The sequence below is a fragment of the Gallus gallus genome, chromosome 3 (genome assembly GCF_016699485.2).
Source record: "Gallus gallus isolate bGalGal1 chromosome 3, bGalGal1.mat.broiler.GRCg7b, whole genome shotgun sequence".
Classification (NCBI taxonomy): domain Eukaryota; kingdom Metazoa; phylum Chordata; class Aves; order Galliformes; family Phasianidae; genus Gallus; species Gallus gallus.
The window spans coordinates 18814916-18842424 of record NC_052534.1 but is presented as its reverse complement, the minus strand read 5'-3'; the positions used below and the strand labels follow the sequence as shown (position 1 = coordinate 18842424).

The 27509-nt window shown below is 38.0% G+C and overlaps 1 protein-coding gene across 3 annotated transcripts; it reads left to right on the top strand.

Moving 5' to 3' along the window:
- The first annotated feature begins 1739 nt into the window (after positions 1–1739).
- Positions 1740–26543, top strand: LYPLAL1 (lysophospholipase like 1). Of its 3 annotated transcripts, none has more exons than NM_001277567.2 (5): positions 1740–1833; positions 5696–5795; positions 15628–15797; positions 25554–25669; positions 26285–26543. In NM_001277567.2, exons 1-5 carry the CDS (start codon positions 1758–1760, stop codon positions 26522–26524), a joined length of 702 nt encoding a protein of 233 aa, NP_001264496.2. In that variant the 5' UTR covers positions 1740–1757; the 3' UTR covers positions 26525–26543. The 3 variants fall into 3 exon arrangements, with proteins under 3 accessions (NP_001264496.2, XP_046794727.1, XP_046794726.1); XM_046938771.1 differs by having other exon boundaries at positions 1740–2667; XM_046938770.1 differs by lacking the exon at positions 1740–1833 and adding an exon at positions 2730–2879.
- Positions 26544–27509: the final 966 nt, after the last annotated feature.

Genomic DNA, 27509 nt, shown 5'->3' with positions numbered 1-27509 from the left:
GTGCTAACAAGACATGGTTTTAAAATGACTTGATGACAGTCTGCTATTGTAAACGTGCAGAAGAGTTCATACAAAGCCACCCATCACTGTTGTACATTTGTTCAGTCATCCTCCGCATAATTATAATGCTCATGAAAGATGACACGTTGTACTAAATTATACAAATAAGTCTGATTAAAATAATAGATACGTCCTATAATCGTGATAAAACATTTTTGTTAAACCCAATTTAGCCTTGATGTCTCAGATAGCACAATAGCTTTGGTATACCGAAAGTCAAATGAAAACTCCGCCTTGTCTTTGCTACCAGGCAGCAGCAGTAGTGACTGACATGGAGATATGGCTTTGCTGAAATTTTGTGTTCTTGAGTTGGACAAATGGGACTGTAGAAAACCTTGGATCTTTCATCCCTTCACACCATGCAATTTTCTCATTTTCCACAAATATCAGATTTTATTTTTTTTCTTTATTTACTTCACAAACCAGCTGCAGAATTCTTCTAGGTACATTTAAAAGACAGCTGCACACATTTTGAAGGGGTATCATAACATGTTTTTTGTCACTTTGGGTTTAATCAGCTCTCGTAGCCTAGATATATAGGAAAATAGTAGTCGGGACAGTAATTTGAACAGAAATACAAGCACAGCATACTCTTCATATTACACACACACCAATGCTTCATCTACTTAACCCACAGGCCATTCTAAAGGTAATAACATGCTACCTCAAGAGGCTAAGGTTTCATTACATTTTTAAGGACTAACAGGTGTGCCCTTAAAGCTTGCCAAAATACTTCATGATGAACTGCAAAGCTAATCTGTAAACTTGCTGCTCACCCCCTGGATCACACCGCACCTGGCTAGTGAAATAGCAATCATGGAACTTATGCTTGGTCATCCTTATTCCAGTACTGCAGACCTCAAAGCACTGAGGCAGATGGTTAATCTACACATCGCTAGAAATAAACCTTATGGCTTTGATGAAAGTGTGCGTTAAGATGTTTTTTAAGAAGTTAATATAAAAGTGTAAAATATGCTCCCACTCTTTAATGCCACACAATACAACCTACCAAGGGCCACTGTGCTCAGAAATTAATTAAGTTCAGATAAGCTTTCAAATCTCTTTTGGGTATGTTTCATGCTGGCCCTTACAGGTCCCTCACTTTCTGAAATGAGGTCTAAAGGAGCCATCAAAGAGTCGCACACCACCTGCTTCCCTTCAGCTCATTTGCCAATGGGGCCTTTACTCTTTAAAACATGCACCTGGTGAGGCTGAAGCCTAACCACCTTTCCAAACATCTATGGCTACATAAAAGGGACAGCCCCCAGTCCTTTCCCTTTTTGATCCTTCATTTGTCCACCATATGGTATTTCTAAATATAGGGTCTGTACAGATATACCATTTTCTATAAATACACTGTGGCAATAGACCGTGGAATTAAAAGCGAGGACTTCAGAGTCAGGTCTAATCAGGACAGCATGGTGAGAGTTTTACTTGTTCTACTGAAAAGAAAAAAGAAAGAATGCTGGTTTACAGCCACCTATGGAAACCTCATTTTAAAACTGACAGCGCTATTTGAGAAGATGAAGAAATACACGTAGGTGGACGTGAAGAAGAGCAAAAAGAACCCCAGAAGTGCCGCAGTTTCTTTCTTTCTTCGCGCTGGACGGATGAGAACAGCCCTGCCCGCCCGGGGCCGGCCCTGCGCCGGCGCGATGGGTGCGCTGTGGGCCCGGCGGGGGCGGGGAGTGGCGGGCATGGCGGCCATACGGAGAAGCGTGGTGTCCCCCTCTGGCCGGCACACCGCCTCCCTCATCTTCCTGCACGGCTCAGGTGGCGGCTCAGGGCCGGGGCGCGGGGCAGGGGCTCGCTGCCTGTTGGGAAGGGCGGGGAGAGCCTCCCTCTGCCGCGGGGTTCTGCCGGGAGTGTGGCGGCCCTTTCCGGCGGGGCAGCTGCCAGGCACGGCGGGGCTGAGAAGAAGGAAATCCGGCTTTGGGTGCCTCGTGCCCCGCGACTTTAGCTTCTCCTTCCCGTCCCGGGTGCTAGTGTGGGGCTGACCCCACGTGGGGGGTGGGTTTCGTGTTTGGGCTTTCCAAATTTCCCATTTGTCTGGGTCACTTATGGTGTGCGGTTCTGTGCTATACCAGCTCGGCTCACTTTGCCTGGAAGCTGTGCTCCCGTTAGTTTGGTACTGTTATTTCTGAGAGTAGCCGTGTGTGAAGGACCTCACCTGGAGTACTGCATCCAGGTGTGCAGTCCTCAGTATAGGAGAGACGTGGACCTGTTGGCCCCTGTCCAGGGAAGGGGCCACAAAAATGATCCTGGGATGGGATACCTCCCTTACAAGAACAGGCTGAGGGAGCTGGGGCTGTTAAACCTGGAGAAGAGGGGGATCCAGGAGACCTGAGAGCGGCTTTTCAGTACCTAAAGGGCGGCTGTAAGAAAGAAGGGGACAAACTCTTCATCAGGAGTCTGTTAAGACAGGACAAGGGGAAATGGATTTTGAAAACTAAAAGAGGGGAGATTTAGATTGGAGGTAAGGAAGAAGTTTTTAACAGTTGGGATGGTAAGAGAATGGAACGGAATACCCAGTGAGGAGGTGAATGCCTCGTCCCTGAAGACATCCAGGATCAGACTGGATGGGGCTCTGAGCACCCTGATCGAGCTGTAAGCCTCCCAGTTCATCATAGGGGTTTGGACTAGATGGCCTTAAAGGGTCCCTTCCAACTCAAATGATTCCATGACTCTTTTAGGAGTGTTAATAGGCTGCGTAAGTCACCTGCTGGGAAGATTCTAGCCTGTGCAGGTGGACATCCTGGCCTTTACAGCAGGCCTTCAGCAAGCGGTCCAAGAGCAAGAGGGCAGAGTTCATTCCAAAGGTTAATATTAAATAACAGCCACCAAGTCCATGTGACTTAAAAAAAACAAAACAAAAAAAAAGACAAGAAAAAGGATCATAAGTCTTTATTAGATCAAGGACTTCCAATCTATTCTGCTGAGTAATCTGTACATGATAACATGCTTAACTTCTTCAGTCTTACTGTAGGCTTACTGTGATTTAGGTACTTATTAGTTATTGTTTTTTGTTGCTTTTTTTTAAATAGTTTAATTACATTTTTCTGAAATCCTGGAAGTTTAAAAACAAAAAATGAAACAGAGTTGGTAAGGTGTGTTCAGCCCTCTCGTTAATGCTAATGTTTTAATGCTCAAGGAAATAATTTCTCATGTTGGAGGAGGAAGGGAAGATTATGGTTAGAAGTTGGTTCTGCATGTGGTCAAAGCACTCTACAATTTTTCATTTTTAATATGATTTCAGTCATAATGTTTGCAAGGGGTAGGTATGAGGGTGCTTTTATTTGGTTTTGTTTAGCAATTCCGCAGGATAGAACTTAAAACAGAAGTAGCCACAGTGCCATTGCTGTGGGCTGGCGTATAAAACTCAATTGGTACCTTCTATACAGGGCTTGTGATGGGAAGTGGCAGTCAGATGGCATGAATCCATTTTGTTAATAGTACTTGCTGCAGCCAAAATGTAACAAGTGGAGAATGTAAATACAAAATGCTATGGGGGGGAAAAAAAGGTTAGAAAATTTCTGGTACTGTACATCCAATTTTAAATGGGGGATCTGTTTGGTAGCTCAGTGAAGAAGGCAAATGGCTGTAAATCAAATTTAAAATTATTGTACATTTGATCAACTTAAGTTTACAACTTTATATAACAAATGCTAAAAGAAAATTTGAAAATGAAAGATATATTTTAAATGAAAGTAATTTGTTTTACTCCAGGGCGGGAAGAAAGACAGTATTGCTACCATCAGTTTATTTCAGGTTTGGAAACAGAATTGACTGTTTGCCTCTTAGTAATGGTCAGAAGGATAAACAGTGCTAAAATTTAAGAACAGCTTCAAAGAGAAACGTTTTGGACTGCTGTTGTTTTGTTGGTATTTTCTCTCCCTCTCCTCCTTTCTGTTCTTAGCAAATCAAATTTTTTCACCTTTGCATAGAAGTACTTGCAGGTTGCATAGCATTTGGACCAGGGGAACTCTTGGTGTACAGTAAGCCATTGTCAAATTATTGAGTTTTGTATCAACTTTACATTGGCAAACCAGCTTCAAGAACTGTAGATGCTTCTACTGATGTTAGCAAAGACCATACAACTCATGTAAGGAAAAAGTGCTGTGGAACGTGCTCTGAAGCATCAAGTTGAAGACATAATTTTGACTTTTAACACTTAAAATAGCCCAGTAATGTGTTGGTTTGGGGACCCAATTGTTTATTGTCCCCTTGGGATATTTAGCTCAGAACTTCATGGTTTTGCTATGTTGCATGGGTTTGCTATTTGCTATGGAAAAAAAATAAATGTGCTGGATTTGGTTTGTTGTTGTTTTCCGTTGTTAATTCTAAAAGCACTGGCTGTAAATATAATGAAGTCCCTAAATTTTCTGTGAATAGTAAAGCAAGAGAAAACCTTGTCTATTGGGGTATTATAAGTAGTGTAGCAAAGTTGGTATATTCATGTGTCATTGTTCTGAGGAACCCATGTAAGAGGGTGGAAAGTGTGGATTAGGACAATTTTTCTTGTGGCTTGGTCACTTCATGGAATAAAGCGAGTTTTAAAGTCAACCTGACCAGTCTGAAATAAAGCAATAGAGAAGGCTCTTAATTCAGATTAGTGGTCTGAGATGAGAATATGAAGGAGTCTTTGACTTCAGCTGAAAATGAAATAATATGACGTGAGTGGCAGAAGTGGGATTCCAGTTTGCTGAATTCTGACTAAAAGTTTAGGTTGGAAATTACTACAGATTGTTACTGCCTCCTAGAAACCATATTCTTTGAGCTGGGTTACTCAGTCTTTAATCTTACTAGAGACCACTGTGTGCATGCATTTTTAGGCAGGTGGCAGGTTATATTTGAAGCTACTGGTAAAGCAAAGATGAGGTCTAGAAAGTGTCTGTAATTGTTTGAAAGGAACACGTACTGCATTTGAATTCATCCTGTGTATCTATCTGTTCATAGCCCTTCTATTTGTAGGGACTTTGGCTATAAGCTGAGTTTGGATGGTTAATAATAAAGCACACAGTAGAGCTCAGCCAGTGTTCAAATAGACCTGTTGGAATAGTGGTTTAGAGGAGCCTGCCAGATATTTGAATTAAAACTTGAATACGTTTACAAAAAGTTGGGGGTGTTTGACTGATACTTCCCTAAAGCTTACGTGTAACATTAGCATAATAAAATGTGAAGATTCTCTCTATTGCTTGACTGTGTCTTTGAAGTGGGTTAGTATAAAATGCTGTTTCCCTTAAAAGAGAAAGTCACATTTTACTACAGCAAGTTTTCTAACTCATTTGTGGAATATCCACTGGTATTCTTTTATTTTTTTGCTATCAGCAAGTAAGGTGAGTTGCAAATGAGATGTAAGGCGCCCGATTAGGAGGTATTCAGCTGCTGAATGTGGTAAAGTATTTATTAAATTTATGCTGTGGAGCTTCCTCGGGAATCTGTTTCTAGGAGTATTTGAGTCCATCTTCATTTTAAAGGTAATTGAGGTTATTAAAGGTTATTTTCTGCAGGAGTTTGGAGAATTAACTTTGTGATTAAGAAATTAGCTCAATCTAGAATAAATGTATCTGACATTGTGCGTTTAGAGGGAAAACAATACGGAGTAATTCTTGCTGTACTCTTCTGTGTGTTACAGGTGATACTGGCCAAGGAGTAAGAACATGGATAAAACGAATTTTGAATCAAGACATGGCTTTCCAGCATATAAAAGTAATTTATCCAACAGCTCCTGCCAGGTATTGCTTAGTATGTTTTAACAGTACAATTAAATTATTCTAATCCGCTACTGTAAATTATGCTTGTAAGTATTGGTACAGGTTGTTGTAGTGCATCCTTAATGTTTATGCCTTTTGGCAAAATCAGAGCTGAACAGTGCATTGCTGCACTGCATCTGCAATGGTGAAGGATTAAGGTTTCATGTAAGTCGCAATTTCCAATTCACATTCAAGTACTGTCTTTAAGTCTTTCAACCTCCTTGTTGTCCGTAGAAGATACTCCAGTGTGTGCTGTAATTGAATTGTAGAGCCCTATTCTGTGTCTCTGTTCTACCTTTATTAGTTTAAACACTAAAATACTTTGTATCTAATGCTGGACTTCAGTTCTTGGTAGATGGTCTTTGTGACCAATAGGACGTGAATAATCTGCAACTCCTGGAGGAAGGACTGGGAATTTTAAGTTTGTACTTTTCCTTAATTTTGCCTCTGACCCAACTGTCAGAAAGAACTGTATTCGGTGTTCACTGCAGGTAAGATCTTGTTATTAAGTGACGCTTGTGTATTCAGTGGTACGCCACAAGGAGATAAAAAAAATATTTACCCCTGTGATTTTGAAAGTTAAGGAGATCAAAATAAAGGCCAGAAGTTGGTCACCTATGCCTGTATTTAACTATTTAAAGATATGGTGCTATATTTCCGAGATGCTTAATTTTTCATAACATTGATTCATTTTTTTTAAATGACTGTGGCTCTAGGTTAGGAAAATGTTTTCTTTAAAGGTAATGGGGCTTAAAGTTCTTTACAGTTCTGTGCCAGAGTGTGGCTGAATGTGGAAGGAAAGGAAGTTGTGATATTCTACATGAACTTTCAAAGTACAAAGTTCTGAAAGTCAGAAAAAAAATATTCTTGGAGCATATTAACAAGTATAATAACAGATCTTACCTGGCAATCACTAATGCGAAAAACCTTTCCTTGACCTTGATCCACTTAAGCAGGAAAAGCAATCGAGAGATTGCAGTGTGAATATGCTCACTGTTACAGAAGAATCAAGCCCAAGTTTTTAATGCAGTGTCTTTTGGGTTAGTAGGTATTGAATATGAATGCCTGTAAATAATGTGATCGTTACTTCATTAATGACAGACTAAAGTGATAGGTGGAATTCTCAGTGTCAGATCAAACATACTGATGGGCTCTATTTCTTCCCTATCGAGAGCAAGTACTAGAGAAATGTTGATGCTTTGCTACCCTATGAAATGTCAAGTGTTAGGTGCAGCCAGAGTGCTTCAGACCATATCTGTGAGGCTGGTGCTTATTTTTTCCATCCTATTGCACTTCTGAGATACATTTTTTTTTACTCTGGGGTTTTTTTTGGATAACTACAGATATAAGCTATAAATAAATTAATAATCAGCAAGATCAGAGCTAAATGAGTGACATTAATGTGGACGGTAATTGTTTTTTATCTGAAGACTTTGGATTTCCTTTATGAAGAGATTTGGAGGAAGATATGGACATAATTAAAAGATCTGTGTAAACTGACAACTTTTTTTTAGAGCAAAGGTTATTTTTAGTCATTTCTAGAGTAGGTAGGGACCACACATGATTCCATTAAGAGGTGTTTCTTAGCAAAATTATGAGAAGTTTTGTATTGAAAGAATTAAAAATACCCACTCTGTTTCTCTTTGCCAATGTAAATTATGCTTAGGAATATTAGTGTAGACCCTTCTGTTGCTGATAAGCACAATTAGCTGACAGTGAAATAAAACAGATGTCATTAAGCGCAATTATGTTTACCGCTCTGCAACAATGAGAAGTGAAGTATTATTGGTTGAAACAGAAATAACAGACACCTTTGGAAACCCTTTTAATATTATTTTGGTATTCAAGTTCAAGCATGTTATGCTTTTAAATATATTTGCAATGATTCCTCTCCTTGGAATCATAAAATCACCAGAGCTGGAGAAGACCTCCCAGATCATCCAGTCTGACTGTCCACCTACCGGCAATATTTGCCCACTAAACCATATCCCTTAGTGTACAGAATCTAAACATTATCTTTCTATCCACAGAAAATGAAAACAAGATCTAGAACATCCAAACTTCAATAGCAAATGGAAAATCTGCATTAGGCACTTGTGTGTGCTATGATTTTGCATATGTACATATATATGCATGTGTATATACTTACGTCTGTGTGTGTGTGTGCATCTTTTGGTAAGAATGCCAAATGTTTCCAGCACCAGCAGGGGAATTCAGTGTCCTTGATAATGATACCTGCAGGTGGGCAGTTGCATATGTGCAAGTATGTATATACGGTTCTGATCCAGCTTTTGAATATCTGGAAACAGATGCTGATGAAAAGCTGCAGTGATGAGTGAAGGGATATCTCTGGATGGCACAGTGTTGCCCACTGTGTTGTCAGTTTTAGAAGCAGAGCAGAAACATTTGTGAGCAGGTTTTTACGCTAATGATGAAATCAAGGAAAAGCTTCAAGTTAGGCAAGACCATACTAAGATTGCTTGGCTAATAGGCTCTTCTGGCAAGATATTGCTAATGTGAATGTAGTTCATAGTCTATAATAAACTCCTATCTTTGCCAGCATGGTTTACCACATACACATTGAACACTCTTAAAGCAGTTATGCCAGTAAAAGCAGATTTAATATAACTGCAATGCTAGAGGCTTTCACAGGATAACCTGCATTTTACAGAATGCCTCTTCAAAATTTTGACTGATATAATTCTGCTGGTAGGTAAGTCTAGATTTGGCTCTTCAGCTCTTAAATAGAGTTCTGAACAGCAGCAGAGCTCAAAACTCTCAATAAAACATTAAATCTTATGTTCTCTGCAGAGATTAGATGGGTTTTGTTTTCTAAGTGTTATTTAGAATTTATCCTGAGCACAAATGCACATCTCCTTTATTACTACAGCATCAGACATGTTTTGATTCAGGAGTCGGAACACTTGAAAGTTATTTTGGAAAACCAGCCCAGCATGTAAGCTAGAAGAATTCTAAAATGTGTTTTCTGTTTGATTAGCATCGATTCCAGCGAGCAGTAGTTGGGATTCTTCCTTTGTGTGGGTAAAAGCAACAGAACATTTCTGAACTGTGTTTTATAAAAATTGTTTTGTACCTCTGCAGGTCTCTGTAAAATACTTTCGTCTTTTTTTAAAGGCTTACTTTTCTTTAATCATTCATTTTTGTAATGTTCAGGGTCTGTCTAGAGAGTGATACTCCACGTGTCCCCCAAACAGGTAAAGTGTGTACAGCATTTTTGCACTTTCCCTATTACTTTAGAGTGTTCTGAAGTTTCTCAAATTTACCTGTTTCTTGACTGGAAGTAACAGAATGTAGTTAGAAGATGCATAGGTGTTCTAACAGCAAATTGCAGCCACAAACAAATCCTATGGTGAAGAGCATACTTAAGTAAAAAATGGCTAAATACAGGTATTTGAAGTCTCAGTGAGATGTAGTGAGAGTAGTGGCAGCTGGAAGTGCATGATGTTTGGAAATTAAATGCCTGAATGTGGTACATGAAGATTTTGTGCAAGTGACTTGCTTTACAAACTTACATTTCCAGTTTTTTTCTTCTTGGAGAATTCTTGCTTTCTGTCACATAGGCAACCAGGGATACTGAAAATCCATAGATGCATTTTATTTTAGTAGGTTGTTCTTTCAGCTTTAGCTTTCTTTCAAGACCAGTGCTAATGTACATAGATATAACTTGCTCAAGACAACAGAATTGTATTTCTTCTCCCTTGTAATGCTAATGTATGACTTCTAATTAGAACGTGGGATCTCAAACTGTAGCCCTAGTAGCTGATGCAATCCCTAAAGCCACGTCTACAGTAATAGTTTTAAAGGAAAGGCTTTCCTTTTTTCCTTTTTTTATTTGGGTCAGGATGACTACAGCTTTAAATACTGTTTCAGCTGCTATGGCTGTGACTTAAACATTAGGTTTCTATTGAGTTTCTAAATCAGAACTGAATGCTACCCAATTTAACCTTTTTTTTTATAATAGAAAGTGATAGTTTAAATTGGCATTGCAGGAGCTAACGTGGTAAAGTTAAAACCATTTAGGCTCCACTTGTTTTAATAAGTATACCTTACCTTCTTTAATTCCCTTAAAAAAATCTAGGTCAAAGATTCTTTGCATTGTCTAGCATTCCATTCTGACAGTCTTCTTTTGCAAGTCAGAAAGTAAACTATAAATACCTCTCCGGCTATTTTGTGGATCTTTTTTGACATTCACTCAACATACCTTTCTGTGGCCAACAATTCTTTGCAGACTTGGTCTATTTTTTTCAGTATATTCTAATTTTTGTTGTCACTAAGTCTGTGGCTGCTATGAGCTGCTCAGTGTTATGCGTGCTGGTCTCCATCCTTTCACCTAGGTTTGCATCTCTGCTCACGGGTGGAAATTAGTTTCATCTCCTCGTAGTCCCCATTTGGCTATACTGCAAAACCACCAGACAGTTTGGCACCGTTCAGCACCATTGGCAGTCTCTGCTAGTGAGAGGCCTAGGATTGGAAAAGCAGCAGGGGTACTGCAGGTCAGACTTGAGATGGATTGGCAGAGCCGTATAGGGGAGCGTGCATGGTGCCTATCATACTATGCTTGGCTCAAGCGAGTGTTATTAATCCCTCACTTTTGTGAGCCCTAACCTCATTCATAAATGTAACACAAAGTTGTCTTTTAGAAGCGGAATTCTAAGGGACAAGTGAAAGGTTTTGGTTGGTATCATGGGGTAGTTCGTTCATTCTAAGCAGAAATTGACCATATTCTGCATAGTAATGATGAAAGCATATTGTGAGAAGCTTCATGTCTTCCTTTTATTTCTCCCTTTATGTTAAGTGAGGAAAACATGGATATGCATATGTGTAATGCTTTTGCTTGGGATGGGAACGGTTATTTACAGACTACTCATCCACAATGTTATTGCTGTTTTTCTGATTTTCTTTTTACAAATCCCTGCAAATGGCATCCTTCCCCCCCTCCCCAAGCAAAAAGGCAAAACAATTAAAATAAATAATCTGTCTGACCTGCTGAGTTTGAGTTTTATGTCAGCTGCATTTGAAGCTTCCTTTGTTTTGAATGGGAAACATTTGTCACCAGTAAGGAAAATCATCAAAACATTGTTTCTGCAGGTTGCTGTTATGTATTTGCTCAGTTGTTACAATTTCAGGCAGCAGAGATTCAGAACAACTGTTTTGAAAGCGTTTGCATTTACGCTGATGTGGTTGAGTGAAGAGGCACAGGATGTTCTGTTGAACAGATGGAATTACTCCTTGTGGAGATTGCTCTTTTTTTGTGTACTTGTTGAAGCTGTTTGAATTTCTGGCACATTTTATGCTGTTACCATACTGTAAAGCCTCATTGTTAAGCTGTGTTGAACCTCAGATTTAGCATAAGATATAACTTGGATCAGACCTCTGAATAATGCTTCTGGTTTGAGTATGTGGATTCTCTGCTCTCTACCTCCTGTCTTTTTTATTTTTTCCCAAATTCACTTTCAGCTTCAGGTTGACAGTGAGATTAAAAGCAGAGTTAGTAACCAGGCATTCTGTTGTGGTGTGTTAGTGTCAGCCATGAGATTATGCAAACAGAATTTGAGATTAGGGAGTAAGATTGAATGGATTTTTTTTTTCCCAATGAAAGCAGCTTTAGCAGAGTTGAGACTTGCTTCTACATCTTGGATAATCTGGCACTGTGCTGTGTAGATTTTCTTGAAGGGATGTGTAGACTTCCAAAAGACAACATTACAATGTCTTATGTGACTCAGTGCCTCCTAACTTGAAAGGAGGTGAATTCAGGAAGGAAGCAAAAATAAGGATTTTTGGAGTATCTTTCTTTGAATCTTGAAACTTAACTTTGCTATAGATTCTCAGTTCTGTCTCATACCTCCAGAAGTTCTGTCTGGAACTTCATTAAAAAAAAAACAACCTTAATACATCACCAGTGGTCTGTATTTCATATGACTATTAGCAGGGGGATCTGAGAGCTGAATGTGAAGACAGTGATAAAACTGTGCATCAAGAGGAAGAGTTAGTGAAATATATTTATTGTTTATCAGTGTGCTTGTCTGCTACTCTGCACTTCTTATTGGAAGTAGCTAGTAGTCTTGTTTTATCCTTTTATGTCTTGAAACTTAATGTTTGGACAGTGATTTACAGGTTAACAAACAAAACATCTGTTCTTTTATTTGACTTGATATGCTAGTAATGTTTTGGAGACAACTTTGCATGATTTTTAGATCTGACCTTGAACTTTGTGTGCCATTGTTTGCTTCTTCTCTGCTCTTGTTGACTTAAGATCACTTCAAGCTACTTAGCACAAATCTGTACAGGATTAAAGTATAAAATGTGTAATCCATGCTTCAGAAAGGTAGAAAAAGTTGGAGGCATTGCTGTCTACTTTCATTCTACTTTATTTGTTAGTACGTAGCCCCCATTAGCACATGCTAATCTATCTTTAGTTTGTAAAAACACGATTGATTGGCATTACTTCAGAACTTTATAATGAAATCAACAGCGAAGATTACCTTTGTATTAGAGTATATGCTTAAAAAATTAAAAGGATGACAAATGGAGGTACTAGAGCACAAATTGTTCTTTTAAGACATTCAGATGGTAGGTGTGTAGGATATTCCTGAACTGCAGTTTCTTATGCTATCTTCTTCAAGAAGTATATACATGAGGTAAGCATCAATACCTACCCTTGAAAAAGATGACCTGTCAAGTACTAAGAAAAGAATTATCTAGAACGATGTCAGGAAGCACTGTAAAGATTCTTTTCCTGAGAGTTCTTGCAGTTTAAGTGCTATTAGCCATATCTCCCTTCTGTCTAGTCTCTTTGCTAGAGAGTTGGTTTGACTTGTAGGAAGTTGTTTCGAATCTCTTAAAAATGGGTATACATTTGAAAGTTGTATATGTTTGCAAGAATGTTCCTTAGTTCCTGTTTTCTGTTATGTTTTTGAATCTGGTTTTTTTATGCTCCAGAGGCTTAACAAACAAAGCAAAAACACACCCTAAAGAAAAAAAAATAAAAATATCAGAACAAACAAGCTTTGGGTTGTGGGCAGGGCTGTGTATTTTTATTCAGAATCTCCAAAGCATGTGTTTTAGAGACATGGAGCTGTTTTCACTACCATTCAAATGGTAGAGTAAGAGAAGTGAGGTACAGAAAAATGTATTGGGAATAATGTTGTACAAGTTTTGGTTGAATTTAGGAAAGCAAGAAATGCAAACTTAGTGACCATTCTGTTTGACACTGTCCTTAACTGACCATACTTAGCTTAATAGATGAAGATTTCACTCCAGTCTCTATTTCTTTGCTTTTGTGTATTTTGGTCCAATCTCTTGTGTGCATGTAACATAGGAATTTTTTTCTTTTGTGGTTTAATTGTATGAAAAAATTTTATGCTGTATTCTTGGAGCTGTTCAGATGGTTCCATGCCAAGCATATTTGTTTACCGTGGTAATGTCTGAGTTGTAGTGTGCCAGCTAATAAAGAGATTTATATAAAGAACAAGGTGAATGACTAAAACAGATGTGCCAGTTGGGTGAACCATTAAAAGAACCTTACTTCCCAACTTTATGTAAAAGTTATTCTCAATGTATTTCTGAGAAATCAAGAGTGGTTGCATGGATATTTTTGAGACAGCTGAAAGAATCTCAATTGTTTGCTCGGGTGTCTTTTTACTCTGGGATTAAGGCACATTAGTCTTTCATCTGTTTCACTGAAGAACTTGCAAAGTCACAGGTTTTGACTTCTGATCAAGCATTACAGTTGCCTCATGGGTTTAGTAATGACTCTGAATCGTCTTTCAGTTAAGGGGACGTGTGTTTATTTTTTTTTGTAGTATGTATTTTCCATAAATAAAACACATCTTTGTTATATGGAAGTCCTTGGTTGACCTCCTGTAGTAATACTATAACCTTATACATCTTTCTAGCTCTGACTGCTAAGCATTTTTACTAGGACTGGTGTAAAAGTGGGAAACTAAAGCCTTGAATTAAATTTTGTTTAAGTGCTTAGTCTGTACAGCACTTTGTCTGAGAGTCTTCCAGATAATTCATTGATTTCATTCTGGTTGGTGTGTCTAACTGGAGGGAGTACTCTTAGAAACTGATAAGTGAATTAGAAATTTTGTAATCTTGTTTCGTGGCATTGATGTATTCACTTGGGAAGGGTCCTGGATACAGCCCTAATGCTAGGGAATGAAAAGAACTTTTTTTTCATTTATTTTTCCGCTTGTTGGGTGTGTGGAATATTTCTACTGTATTTCCTTAAATTCAGTGGTTACACATTTTTAAAGGACAAGTAAGGACTATTTTAAATATATATATATACATATATGTATGTTAGTTCTGGTGGTTAGGTACATGGTTAGTTCTGAATAAAGCAAATGAGGGACAGCCTAAGGAACGCACTCAATTGAAGTTGACCATCTTGAGTATTAGTGGGTTGTTTTGGCTTTTTACAGACTGAAGCTGTGCTCAAGTAGGTAAAACAGGGCAGTCTGTGTGTACCTTCCTGCTCTTTGTTGCTTTTATACTTGGCTTATCAGCTTTTAAGTCATGGATCTTATGTACTTCGTGTTCATAGCACCTGGTAGAAGAAAATCTCTCCTCTCATATTTTACTTCTTTGACTGAGTAATGCGAGTAGTATTCAGCTTTTTGCGTATTTCAGCTAGTGGCAGTATTTGTGATTTAGAGGTAGATGTTGTCATATGAAACATATGAAACCTCTCTGGTATTAATAAAGGCAGAATTTGTTGTTTCATTAAGAGTAATTGAAGTATTGCCTTTCTAATTTTAGGCTAGTTGTGTTTTTGTTTAATACTAGTACTGAAAAAACCAAGAGCACAGAAGTCAGCATTAGCTTTTCAGTGGGTTCTTATCCAGACAGATTTATCAAAAGCTGTCTGTTGGTAGGCAGTGATTGTAATCTGATCTGAGCTCACCTAAGCTTAAGTAAAAATGAAGTATGTGCCCCTGGTTAGACATTGCAATTAAGGATCTTAGGGGGCATGGTTTTGAGCTGAAGCATCGATCTCAAAGCAAGATTTTTTTGTATTAAATTGTGAAACCATTGCAAGGCAGTTAGATCACCTTGCTTGGGATTTCAGAATTCTGTTTATCTTCTTTATTTAAAAACAAAGAAAAGGCTGCTTTCAATTGGAGCTTTCATGATTGTGAGGTTTAGGTGGTACTCAAAAATATTAACCTGATAACACAGTATTAGGGTGGAGGAAAAAAAAAGATTTGTGTGCCTTTAATTTGTCTGTGTACCAACCAGCAAGCACATGGCACTTCTTTCAGTTACTTCTGAGTAACCTACCTTATTAAGGTGAAGATGGCTGTGTTTATTTAAGAAGAAAAAATTAATGGAATAAATGTCTTAAAAGTACTTGACAGCTCATAATATGCATCTCCTGTTAATTTCAACACAAGGCAACTGAATCACATAACTAGTTCCTTCGAAGTTATCTCATTGAGCAGTTACTTAAGTTTGTTTTATTCCTGTGGGATTTCAATCCCGGCTTTGGGATTAAGAACCTCTTTACAAGGTTACGATTAATGTTTAGCTGAACTGATCGGCCTTCACATTATAAGTTTCAGTCAGTTCATTTTATACAGCAGTAAAATGCCTTCTTCGCTCTTAAAGAGCAGTCTTTTGAATGCAAGAAAATGCAAAGTGATTGGGAGTGAAGTGAATTAGAGCTGAAAGACATTTCTTCTTTCCTTTGCTGGACAAATAACAAATTACTTTTATTTACGAATTACACTGACAGGTTTTGATCTTATGCTTAATTAATCATTTGTCTCCTTTCATTCCACCGCTCTAGGCCTTACACACCAATGAACGGAGCTACTTCCACTGTGTGGTTTGACAGATATAAAATATGTAATGACTGTCCAGAACACATTGAGAGTATTGACTCTATGTGCCAAGGGCTTACAGACTTGATCAATAATGAGATGAAAAATGGCATTACAAAGGACAGAATACTAATAGGTAAGACTTAATTTTTGATGTGTTTATTTTAATGCTTCTAATTGTTGGGATCATCTGCTTGGGAATTAATTCACTCTAAAAGCCCATGAGCCTGTGTTGCCGAATAACTCCTTCAGTAGCCAATCCTCAAGAACATTCAGTCATTATTTAAACCTATATCACATGGTGAATGTGGCTAACTGCAAGCAGTGTCCTCAGAAATGTAATATATATAACTATTTTAATTTGAAATGATCATTTATAATCATAATTTAAAACATAGTGAGCAGTGCTTTACTGGAAGCAATGGAAAATACGTGCCTTTTGCTTCTAGCCATTTTGGTGGGTGAAAAGACATACTTTTGGCATGCTTTGCCAAAGAGGCTTGTATTTTGGAGAGTGCAGAGGTAGCGTATAAATTGTCATGGACTTTTCCATGCTGCTTTAAACATTCTGATTTAAGTTAATGCACGGGGAAACAAGTAGTATGTTATACATCGCTAAAGGTTTACACTTGACAACAAATGATGTGCTGTTTGTCATATCTCATTCATATCTCTATCTCCTTGTCCCTCTTCATTTCCACAGATTTCCAGTGGCTTTCCCAGTAGTTCTGTGAAATAGGGAGTGGGATATCGAGGCACAGAAGTTGAGGCCAAAGGAGTAGCCTACATGAGAGAGGGAGTGAGAATTTGGGAGTCCTTGGCTCCTTGTCCCATCCCTAGACCACAAACTATTTCAGGTTGGGGAAAAAACTCCTAATGTGGGAACTTTAAAATTTATGGCCAAGTGAGTCATTCCATCAAGCTCCTGCGTGGTGAAGCCACTGCCCTTCAGCCTACATGTTTTCTTGGTCCAGCCCAATGTTACTCTTTGAAGGCCTCTGTTTACTTTCCCTTTCTGGCTTATTGCCCTGGCTGTGGAATGCATTGTTTTGGATGGCTTTCAGCACAGTCTTTGATCTCTTTTTCCTGTGTTATACCTGCTGGCTTGGAAGCAGCTGAAGAAGTGCAGGTGCTTTTTCATAGGGTAAGCTGGGAGATGTTCTATTTACAGATCCAGTTTGCTACTAGTTTTTCTCCTTACTCTGTAGCCCTCAAAATCAGTAGTAGACTGCAGTGTAAGGTGTTTTTTCTTTCCACAAGTTTTAAACAGAGTGAAGTTGATGTGCACCAATTGCTTCAGCATGTATTTGGAAGTCTGTCTCTATGGACTTGCATTCCTCATCTGTAAAGTAAAAACAGTGCACGTTTTTCTCACTCTGAAGAACATTGGTTTCAGGCTTCTAGAGTAAGGTGCTGTTTCTTTGTAACAGATGCTTCGTCTTAGTGAATCTAATTTTCAAGTAACAAACAAAATAAGGTGGTCCTGAGTCAGTTCCAGACAGAGTACAGAGGTGAGGAGCCTGTATGGATATATAAAATAAATCAACTAGTGGAAAGTGAATTGTCACTTACGGCTGTTCAAGTCTTAGTGTTCTTCCACAAGAACTTTATGCCTTCTCTGTGCTGGTTTTAATGGTTAACTAGCATGGGATGCAATGGAGAGTGAAGCTTAAGAGATCCTGTGAGGATTCTATGAATAATGGTTGATTTTAATATCAGTGAGAGCCGAAGTAATGGAACATACTTGGTAGTTTTAGATAGGCCTTCTTGAAATAGTTTAACATATTCTGGCATTGTTTCTTACAGAAAAGCAGACCTCCTGTAAAGGCACTTGGTAGCTTTATAACATTTTTCATCAAAAGAATGTGACACCACTGGTTAATTATGAGGATATATTCAATCCATCTGCACCAATCTATAAATCTATAAAGTGATGTGAAGATCTTAAATATATGAGAAAGGAACTAGAGGATTGACAACAGTCTGAAGAGCAGCAGGGGTCCTTTTCAGGTACATCACAGAAGCCAAGAACAGTTGCGTGAGCAGTGGGGGGGAGTTACAGAGAATGAGATACTTATTAGAGGGTTATGGAAAGCTGGGTTGTGGGACTTTATATTTTGCAGTAAGTGGGTGTTTTAATGAGTGGAAAGAAAACAAAATAGCTACGAGGAGGATAGCAAGATTGAAGGTTATGGTTTTATATAGAATAGTGGACTAGAAATTATAGGCTGAGGTTAAGTGTCAGATATTGTTAGATGATGGCAAGCAAGGTGTTAGGCAAGCAGGAAGGGGGAAGCAGGGTAGGCACTCAAACAGTAGAAATGAGCATCCCATCATCAGGTGATCTAGGGGATGATTCTCCTTCTGGAGCAATCAAACTTTCCACCAGAAGACTATGCATACAGTAAGATCACATGTTCTGAGAGAAACGACAGCCTATGCTGTTACTGTGGGTAGCGTGGTTAGCTCTGAAATCCGAAAGTGGCTGTCGGTAGAGCTAAACCCTGAAACTAAGGATGAAGTCTAAGTATGCCTCTCATTTTCTATATCAATAAAAACACTGCAGCAACTTTTTTTAATATCTGCACTGTGTATCTACTTCTAAAGGAAAGAACTAAATTGCTTAATTCACTGGAGGTGAATAAATTGTTATTGAAATCAACCAGCATGCAGTGGTACACGTCTCATCTGCCTATTCTTTTCCTGATAGTTTACATTGCCTTTGTGTCAGTGCAGAAGTCTTTTGAAAGAAGTAAACGTATTCGTTGAGGATTTTATTCATCTGACTTTGTAAGGAGAAAGAGGGAAGACTAATTGAAATATTAATTATTCTAAATAATGATATCATCCCCTGAATTTTATAATGGAAATCACTTTCTAGCTAAAAAGTACTTTTGAGTTACTCTTCTGGCTTTCCTGGCTGAAGCAATTCTTGCAAATAACTTCATAAGTTATTTGACTTTGGAGATAAGAGTGTGATAAGAATTAGTCAAATTCTGACTCTTGGACCTTGATTAGTACCCCTTCTTAAAAGCTGGTTGTGATCATTCTGTATACAGCTCTGGATTCATCATTAAATTAGTTAAGCAAATAGCATTTTCAAATGTGAGACAATCACTTCATTTTCTACTTAAAACAGAGTTAGTATTCAGGTGATGGTGGGTCTTTTCTGTTTTGTGTGTTTGTTTAACTTCCAAAGCAACGTACATCCATTCCAGAATGGTGGTGTACTATAAAATTACTTATGTGGAAAATACCAAATATTTACACAGTTTTACTCATGAATATGCTGCTGCTTGATAGAAATAGACACTTCTCATTTGGAGCATAAAGATAGGGTTCACTTTGGTCAACTGTGTTTCAGTGAAAGCCCATCTTTTTGTTCTCTTCGTTGTTTTTGATTTAGTACTTCTTCCCTACTTTACAGGTCACTTTTTGTGTAGTACAGAAATGCTGATCCAAGCACATTGGGCTCTGCCACCTGTAGTCACTTGTGTAAGCAGCCAGTGAAAATAAACTTTCAATAACAGTCCTGTAGATTTGACTGTTTGCCAAAACACACACGCATGATTCCTGACCCCTTGTACTGTAACAATAACAAGACACACAACCACTTTTGTTTATTGCTAGACTTCTTACACAGCTACTGAACCATGGTGGAAGTAACATGAAAGTTCTGTGCCTCTTGTAAATATTAGCATTTCCAGCTCTCTGTGTGTGTGAGAATAGGATGGGGAGGAAAAACCTTTGCTTTGACATCCCAGAGAGAAGATTCTGTAAATATGAGAAGATGAAAACAATAATTCATTAAAACACAGCATGAACTACTTTGAGACATGCCACAGAGTGCATGTTGACACGCACTTACTTCACAACTGTGCCTACGGGGTCATAGAAGAGAAAGTCTTAACAAGGTCAAGTTCTCTAATCCATCTTCAGATGTCAGTGCAGATTCAGTGCTACTTAAGTAAATCCTTACCATTGCTTTTCTGTCTTTTTTTTTCTGAAAGATCTCGGGTTACATCTTTCCTACACCAACCTAGAATCACTCTCCTGGTTTTTTCTATTTTAAACCTTTCCCTAACATAAACCCTTTCTAGTAGACTGTTAATGCCATCTCATTTGTAATTCTTCTTAAGGTCCTCTGTTTTACAGAAGATAAGTATTTTTACTGCAAGCAGCACCGTACGTATTTGCTAGAGGTTTAGTATTTGAGTCATAGCTACTATTTTCTGCACTGAAACAAAATAAATGCTCCATTTTTTTTTTAAGGAGAGAGTTGAAAGGAGGGAAGGATTAGTATTCCAGATAAGTTCATAAGTATGTACCAGGTTGCATGGAAGAAGCAAAGGCATGAGGTAATAAAAACATATAGATGGGAGTGGTGAGCAAAGCTGAGAGATAAATGACAGGAGTTGGAAAGCAAGTTTTCTAAATTAATTTTCCTTGATGTGTGTTTAATGATGGGTGAATATCTTTTTTCCCTAGTGCTCTTCCACCTAATTTTCTTCCCTTCTTTCATTCTGACTTGGCCTCAAAGGAACTCCTCTTCTGCTCCTTATGTAAAGTAAGCTAAAGCTTCTTTTGGTTGGAGAAAATTTGATTTTGGAGCATTTTGTCATCATGCGTCTTTCCCATTACTGCTGGTTATAGCCAGGAGTAGGGAGAAGAGGTACGTCTCTACGCTACGCACTGTAACACGTGGGCTATGAGGTCTGCAGATATAGGTGCTTCAGAAATCAATCTCAGTTTTACAAGACTGAGATGACTGCAAAAAAAAATTTACAGTTAAGTATGGCAGGAGGGCTGCCATATTGTCATCCTCAGAAACAACTGTGAACACATTTGACGTGTGGCTAGGTCCTTAGCTTTGGTTGAGTTTTCATTCAGATGTTACTCTTTTGAGGCTTCATGGCTTTTACTTTTCTTCTAGTTCTGAAAGTTGATTGCTTATGTTCTCTTCTACCACCTACTTCAGTTGAAAATACACAACTAGTTTCTAAAGCATCACCTTAGTTAAACAATAATCTGCTGTATACTTTTTACAAGAGAACAGTAAAACTCATGTCACTTTAATACACATTCAAACATGCTGATTTTTTTTAATTGTGGGAAAGTTGAATAGCAAATTTATTCCAGAGAAGAGGAAGTGGCTGAGCCAGTCGAGGAAATTTGTCTTTGTTCTTGTAAAGACAGTGAGTAACAAACAAATGCTGTTAGGGGTTAAACTATTAATTTCAGTTCTGATAGTTTGTAAGTTTAATGTTTAGCAAAGTTCCCAAAATAAAGGGAGAAAAAGGCTGATATGAGGAAATTCACTTGAGACAAAGTACACGTTAAAGCACTTACACAGGAGCAGTGTTCTGAGACTTTTGTAGAGAAGGGAATTTGCTGTTTCACTGGTATATTTGTACTCTTCTCTGATATTCATGTATGAGCACTGTTAAATGCATATAATACATCCATTCATGTATGGAAAAAGGAAGGTCAGAACAGAAAGTCAGCTTCTTTGCAGTTGATGTGTAGAACAAGGATTTGCTGTTACCATTAATAGAAGGTAAATCACAGAAAGTCCTTAGGGAGAGCAGAAAGTAAACTGAAATGTAGCTTTAGGGAAAATTCATGATAATAAACTGATTAAAGCAACTGTAAGTTGAAATTTCAAAAAGGAGAAATGGAGGATGAAAATTGCTATGAAAACAAAAAGAAAGCTAGGCAAGAGTGTGTAATATATTGTGATGATAACAGAATGGGCAAAGGCAGTTGCCAGCTGCTGGTCTAGCCCAATAGAACAGGAGGGTAATTGTCTCTGATTGCACAGTGCTGGTACAGATGCTGTGACATTCATCTCTTGCCACTTTGTTACCAAAGCTGCACTGACAAATTTGAAGAAATGCAGGGAAGATGAAAAATAACCATTAGAGAAACAAAAGAAAAAAAAAAGTTGCTTAAAATAAGCGCTTCAAAACCCACTCCTACATCCAAATCTGTATCCTTATGTTGAAAGTCTGGGCTTACCACTTTTCCTCTTGATGCTGTGCTATAATGAACTAGTTTCTAATTCTGCAGCAGTAACTCATGCAAGAGGACTTCATGCTTGGTGTCTGCAAGTGGCAGATCTGCGCTCATTGTGCACTTCAGAATTGATGCACCAAATGTGATTAATAATTAAGATTGTTTCCTGCCACTGTGATTTTTACTGTGGAAAGACAGCTTTAACCACTTTTTAAAAATCATACGGGAAAGACTTAAAAATGACCTGGTTCACTGTTTTGTAAATCCTCATAATCAGTATGTGTAACAAAATGATTAAGGCTTCCTTCTCCAAGTGATAGGGGAGCAAAAGAGAAGAGGTGCTGTGCTGAGAGACCTTGGTCTCACTGAAATGTGACTTGTGGGGGATGTGAAGCTCAAGGACAGCTTCAGTGACCATGAAATAGTGAAGTTCAAGATTCTTTGGGCAGTGAGGAGGCTCACAAGCTTGCAATCCTGGACTTGAGAGAAGTACAGAAGCAGATTTGAGGTCATAATGTGTCATGCTTGAGTGAAGTTTCTTTGCTAGAGAAATCTGCTCTACTGAATTGAGTCTCTTTTATATGTGCTTATGCTTACTTAGCCTGTGCCTAAACATCTTTTGTACGGCTGGCAACGTAATACTAATGGTTAGAAACTTAATTCATATGACTTAATGCTTTCCCAAAATGACATCTATAAGGAAAAATGATGCTACTAGATCGCTTAAGTTTTTAACTGTTGATTACCCATCTCTTTAAAAATAGATATGAAGTGGGGGGGAAAAAAAAAAACAGAAAATGGGCACAGGTTTTCTGTAAAAAAAAAAAAAAAAAAAAAAAAAATAAAATCTGAACTTTGTGCACAGCCTTGGTTTTTTGATCTTGATTAATTCATGACAATCTTATTAACAATGCTGTAGGATCTAGGTATTGGTTATATTGAGATGACAGGTGTACATAAGCATTTTGTACTTTGCTGTGTTGCTTGTGTTCTCTCACTTCATGTTATTTCTTGTTACATCTGCACAACACCTCTTATTTTTCCTTAGTCTGAAACCTGAATTCCTATAGTAGTTACTGACTGAACATACCATTTTTTTATGTCAAATTTACATTTACAGTGTCATACTTGAGAATTGCCTCCAACTGCAAGTGCTTACTCAAATTGTTTCAAAGTATTTACTATATGGTGTTTGTTCAGCGGTTGTTGTGGTGTTAAGTGATAAAATTCAGGTTGTCTTGTGGAAAACCAATTTCAAAGAGCTAGTTGTCCTTTGTATTACATTTTTCTTAGAGTAGTGTGAGCCACGTGAAAGAACCATTACCTAATATTCTTCTAAACAGAAGGTGACTGCATTGTCAAAGACTGCTGGTGAGTAATTGCAGATAGAGTTGCCAGACTGTGACTAACTCGGTACAAAATTTTAGATTAAATCATTTACAAACTAGTAATGAGTTTTCAATGCAAACTTTTTTGCATTCAAAAACATTTAAAACAGGCTTCATTTTCTATGTGGACAAAGCATATCTGCACTTTTTTGTAAACTACTATAATATAAAAGTGCTTCTTGCAGAGGATTGACATAATTAGTGTCATTCAGATGGATCAAAAGAAAAGGGGGGAAATGATGAGGTTCCACAGAAGAGAATACAGAAAAACTCAGCTCCATACATGATGTTGTTTATGTAATGGCTGTATAACTTGCTGTATTTGTAGGTACTTCCACAGGCATTATTCTTCGTGAATGTGGAATCAGTGGTGTTGAAATTCTGGGGGTTGCTCTATGAGTCTTTTGCAACATGCTTTTTTTTTTCCATTGTTGAATCCTCATACATATGAAAGAACATGTCTGGTGGGGAGTGGTGATGCAGGTGAAAGGCTTGCAGTGATGTTTTCAATAGTTTTGTGAAAGCAGGTTTCTTCAAAACTTCAGGTGATGTGATCTGTGTGAAAATTTTGAAGTGTATTTTGGATTTACTTACTCATGCATTCTTTAACTACTTGTATTTCTGAACTGCTGCTTAGTACTTAGACGTATTACTTTTAACATTACCCTTGAAATCAACCTTTAGTTTAAACAGCAGATCCTGTATTAGTTTACCAGAGATAAGTATCAGGGTATTATCAGCTCCCCAGCATATAGGTATGGGATTCCAGGTGTATCTCCTAGTTTGAAGATACAACTCTCCTGATTCACTTGAGGGTTGTGTTTGCAAAGGAATTCCAGACTCTAGTCTTCCAGACTGTATCTTCTTCTTTCTTCCTGTTATTCATGTTAAATTGAGATACTTCAGTTACAGTTTTGGCCATATTCACCTCAAGACTACAAGATGATAGTAACTAGAGAGAAGAAATGGGAATTCAATAGAAATTCTGATCACAGGTTGATCAGAAATTAAAAATACAGTTGTGTGAGAGAAGCTGAACACAATGATTGGATTAGTCTAGTGTTTGTAGGAAAATTTCTACACAAGTCAAGCCAAATCTTCCAGTTACAACACAAGAAGTTCTGTGAGCTAGAAGGGTCTTAGACCTTGTGGGACCTACAATTATACTTATTGGAGGACGCTTTCCTGTTCAAATCTGTCTCTCTGTGACCAAGTAGTAATTATAGAGTGCAGCATTTTCTGCCTCTGAGCTTGTGTGCCCCAAGGATATTGTGTGTGGTTGCAGCATCCAGTGAAGCATCAAAGTTGAATATCACTGGGCTCAGTTTCAGTACTGCAGAGACATTGCACTTGTTATATGAACCATATGAAACTTATGTGTACAACAGAACAAACTCAAAGCAGGGGGCTCACATAGTCCTTGCAAAAGAGCTTTGTTCATTTTCACGTCTCCATTTGATCACTTCTGAAGGCTAAGCTAAAATGGTTGCGTGTTTTGGCTACTTGTATTTTTCCTTCAAGCTGTATCTCCATGCCTTTTACATTAAAAGATCTGTGTACAGAATTTTGCTACTAATTAACATTTGAATACAGAATTTTGCTACTACTTAACACAAGTTAACAGCTTGACACAAACCAGTGATCTCACTAGTACATGTGTACTTGTGCTGCTCTGAGCATGGCTGCTGTCACAACCTTTCTGCCAGTTATCTGTGTGTTAGAGATGTTTTAGCCAGCCAGTCATTCCTCATGGTAGTCTATCTGGATGCAGTCAGCATAGTACCTTATGTACTGTATCCTTGTGAAGTAATGCAGTGGTCTGGATTTCTTTCCTAATGAGTATTTGTCATGTAAAAATCATCCCTGAGGAATTACTGCATAAGAAATCAGTGCAGTTTAAGATACGTACTTAACAGACGGCTGTTAGATCAGAGATCTTGTTAGAACTCAGTTACCCCTGTTCATTGGTAGGGGTGTTGAATTTTTGCGGTCCTTTACAACTTAAATGATTCTATGTACTGAGGTGGGCTACCTCGCTGTTTTTTGCCTGTCTATTCTAAGGAGTAACAACAAAAAAAAGGACCTCAAACTCTGAGTAGCCTAATGTGAGTGTTTATTGGTTATATACAACAGCAAAACAGATCTTTCTTGCTTAAATGTTATTAACCTTAAAAACAGAAGAATTTTGCTTATAGAATATATATACATGGTGTTCAAGTATCTGAAATAGGGCATACAAGCAGCTTCTAAAGTCACTGTGTTTTGGTTTATATTTTTTCTTTCCCAGTGATGAACATTTAGAGGTTTCCTTAGCTGTTCAACTTCTGAATTGAATGGACTTTTGATTTAAGGTGTTTGAGTAGCAAGATTACAATATAGTTTTCTCTTGCATTGTGCATAAAAGGTAGAAGTCTGAAGATAAAAAACAATCAAACTGGATTACGAACATATAATAAAATCCTATATTTGTTTCTTTTGTTGCATCATAGGAGGCTTTTCCATGGGAGGTGGAATGGCAATGCATTTAGCGTATAGGTTTCATCAAGATCTGGCAGGAGTCTTTGCGCTGTCTAGTTTTCTCAATAAAGATTCTGCTGTATATGAGGTGAGTGTGAAAAGTTTTTACAGTAATGTTGCTTAGCTTAAAAGCATGATAATTAAAATCAAGTATAGAATGTTTCTACATCTGAGGTATTAGATTAACATTCTAAACCTATTTCCTAGAAACAGGTAAGCAAAATATTATCAAAATAAGGCTTTAAAACTATCTTTACATAATGTTTTGCTGCTTTTTGAACAGACAGTACAACTACTTTTTTCAGACTAAGTCAATGTAGAATGAGAATTAACAAATGAAATGCTCTTTAAGTTGTCAATAGTTTTTCAAGTCCATGTAGATGTAAATGCTCTTTGAAAATTTATAGTGAATTACAATACTCATTGGCTCCATCTGCTGCCATGAATTTCTTTTCCTTTCTCTTGTTTGGAAAGGGACATAGTCTTAAATGTAAGCCTTATCACTAGTCAAGACTTACCACTGGAACTTGAAATAGCTGGAGAAAAACTGCACATTTCTTGGTTTGCTTTTATAGAGACAGTACAATATCTGCAGTAGTAGACAGATGGATAAATTGAACTATTACATAAATTGTCACCATGTAATTGTAAATATTCTTTGAAAATGTATAATGATGTTTCACAGTGTTTCTTCTCCATCTAGGCTTTGAAAAGAAATGAAAGTGTCCTTCCAGAATTATTTCAGTGTCATGGAACTGCTGATGAACTAGTTCTGTATTCTTGGGGTGAAGAAACCAACAAGATGTTAAAGTCATTGGGAGTACCAACATCTCTTCACACTTTTCCAAACCTCAATCATGAGTTAAACAGAACTGAAATAGAAGAACTAAAAACCTGGATTCTGAAGAAGTTGCCTATTGAAGCAGAAAAGTCGAATGAATAAAAGTTGTAGTTTTCATTTACTTTCTGTTGTTTGTGGGTTTATATAAGCACACTTTCAGGTGTTGTTGTATTCCATAGAGTTAAGCAGTGACATGATGGTGCTGGCTATTAACACCCACTTTTATCATATGTATTTCTTTTTTTGTTCTCTTGTACAGATTTTAAATACACATCCTTGTCAGTCTATGGGACGTAATGACTGATAGTATAGTACAAGAAAGACAGAGAGCTGTTGGAGAGGGTCCAGAGGAGGGCCACAAAGATGATCAGGGGGCTGGAGCACCTCCCCTATGAGAACAGGCTGAGGGAGCTGGGCTTATTCAGCCTTGAGAAGAGAAGGTTGTGGGGTGACCTCATTGCAGCCTTTCAGTACCTGAAGGGAGCCTATAAACAGGAAGGGAGTAAACTCTTTGAAAGGGTAGATAACAGCAGGACAAGGGGGAATGGTTTTAAGTTGAAAGAGGGAAGATTTAGGTTGGATGTTAGGGGGAAGTTCTATACCAGGAGAGTGGTGAGGTGCTGGCACAGGCTGCCCAGAGAGGTTGTGGATGCCCCTTCCCTGGAGGTGTTCAAGGCCAGGTTGAATGAGGCCCTGGGCAACCTGGTCTAGTAAATGGGGAGGTTGGTGGCCCTGCCTGGCAGGGGGGTTGGAGATTCATGATCCTTGAGGTCCCTTCCAACCCAGGCCATTCTGTGATATTAAAAACTTTCTTAAATTATCCAAGCAATGTTCAGGAATCAAAGTTGTGTATATCTGAGATACGTGTTTCTTCTTTGTGTACTTTTCAACCTCAGAACATAAAGCTATGGTTGCGTCCACTGACGTAAAAGTAGACGAGAGAGCAATCGTTATACAATGGACCTTTACCTTTCCATATACAATTCAGTTTGTTAACTTAGAGCAACTGTATTAGGTTCATGAGAAATTTCAGCATGTGGGAATGAATATGTATCAAAGCAGAGTTGGATGGTACCTCAGAAAAATA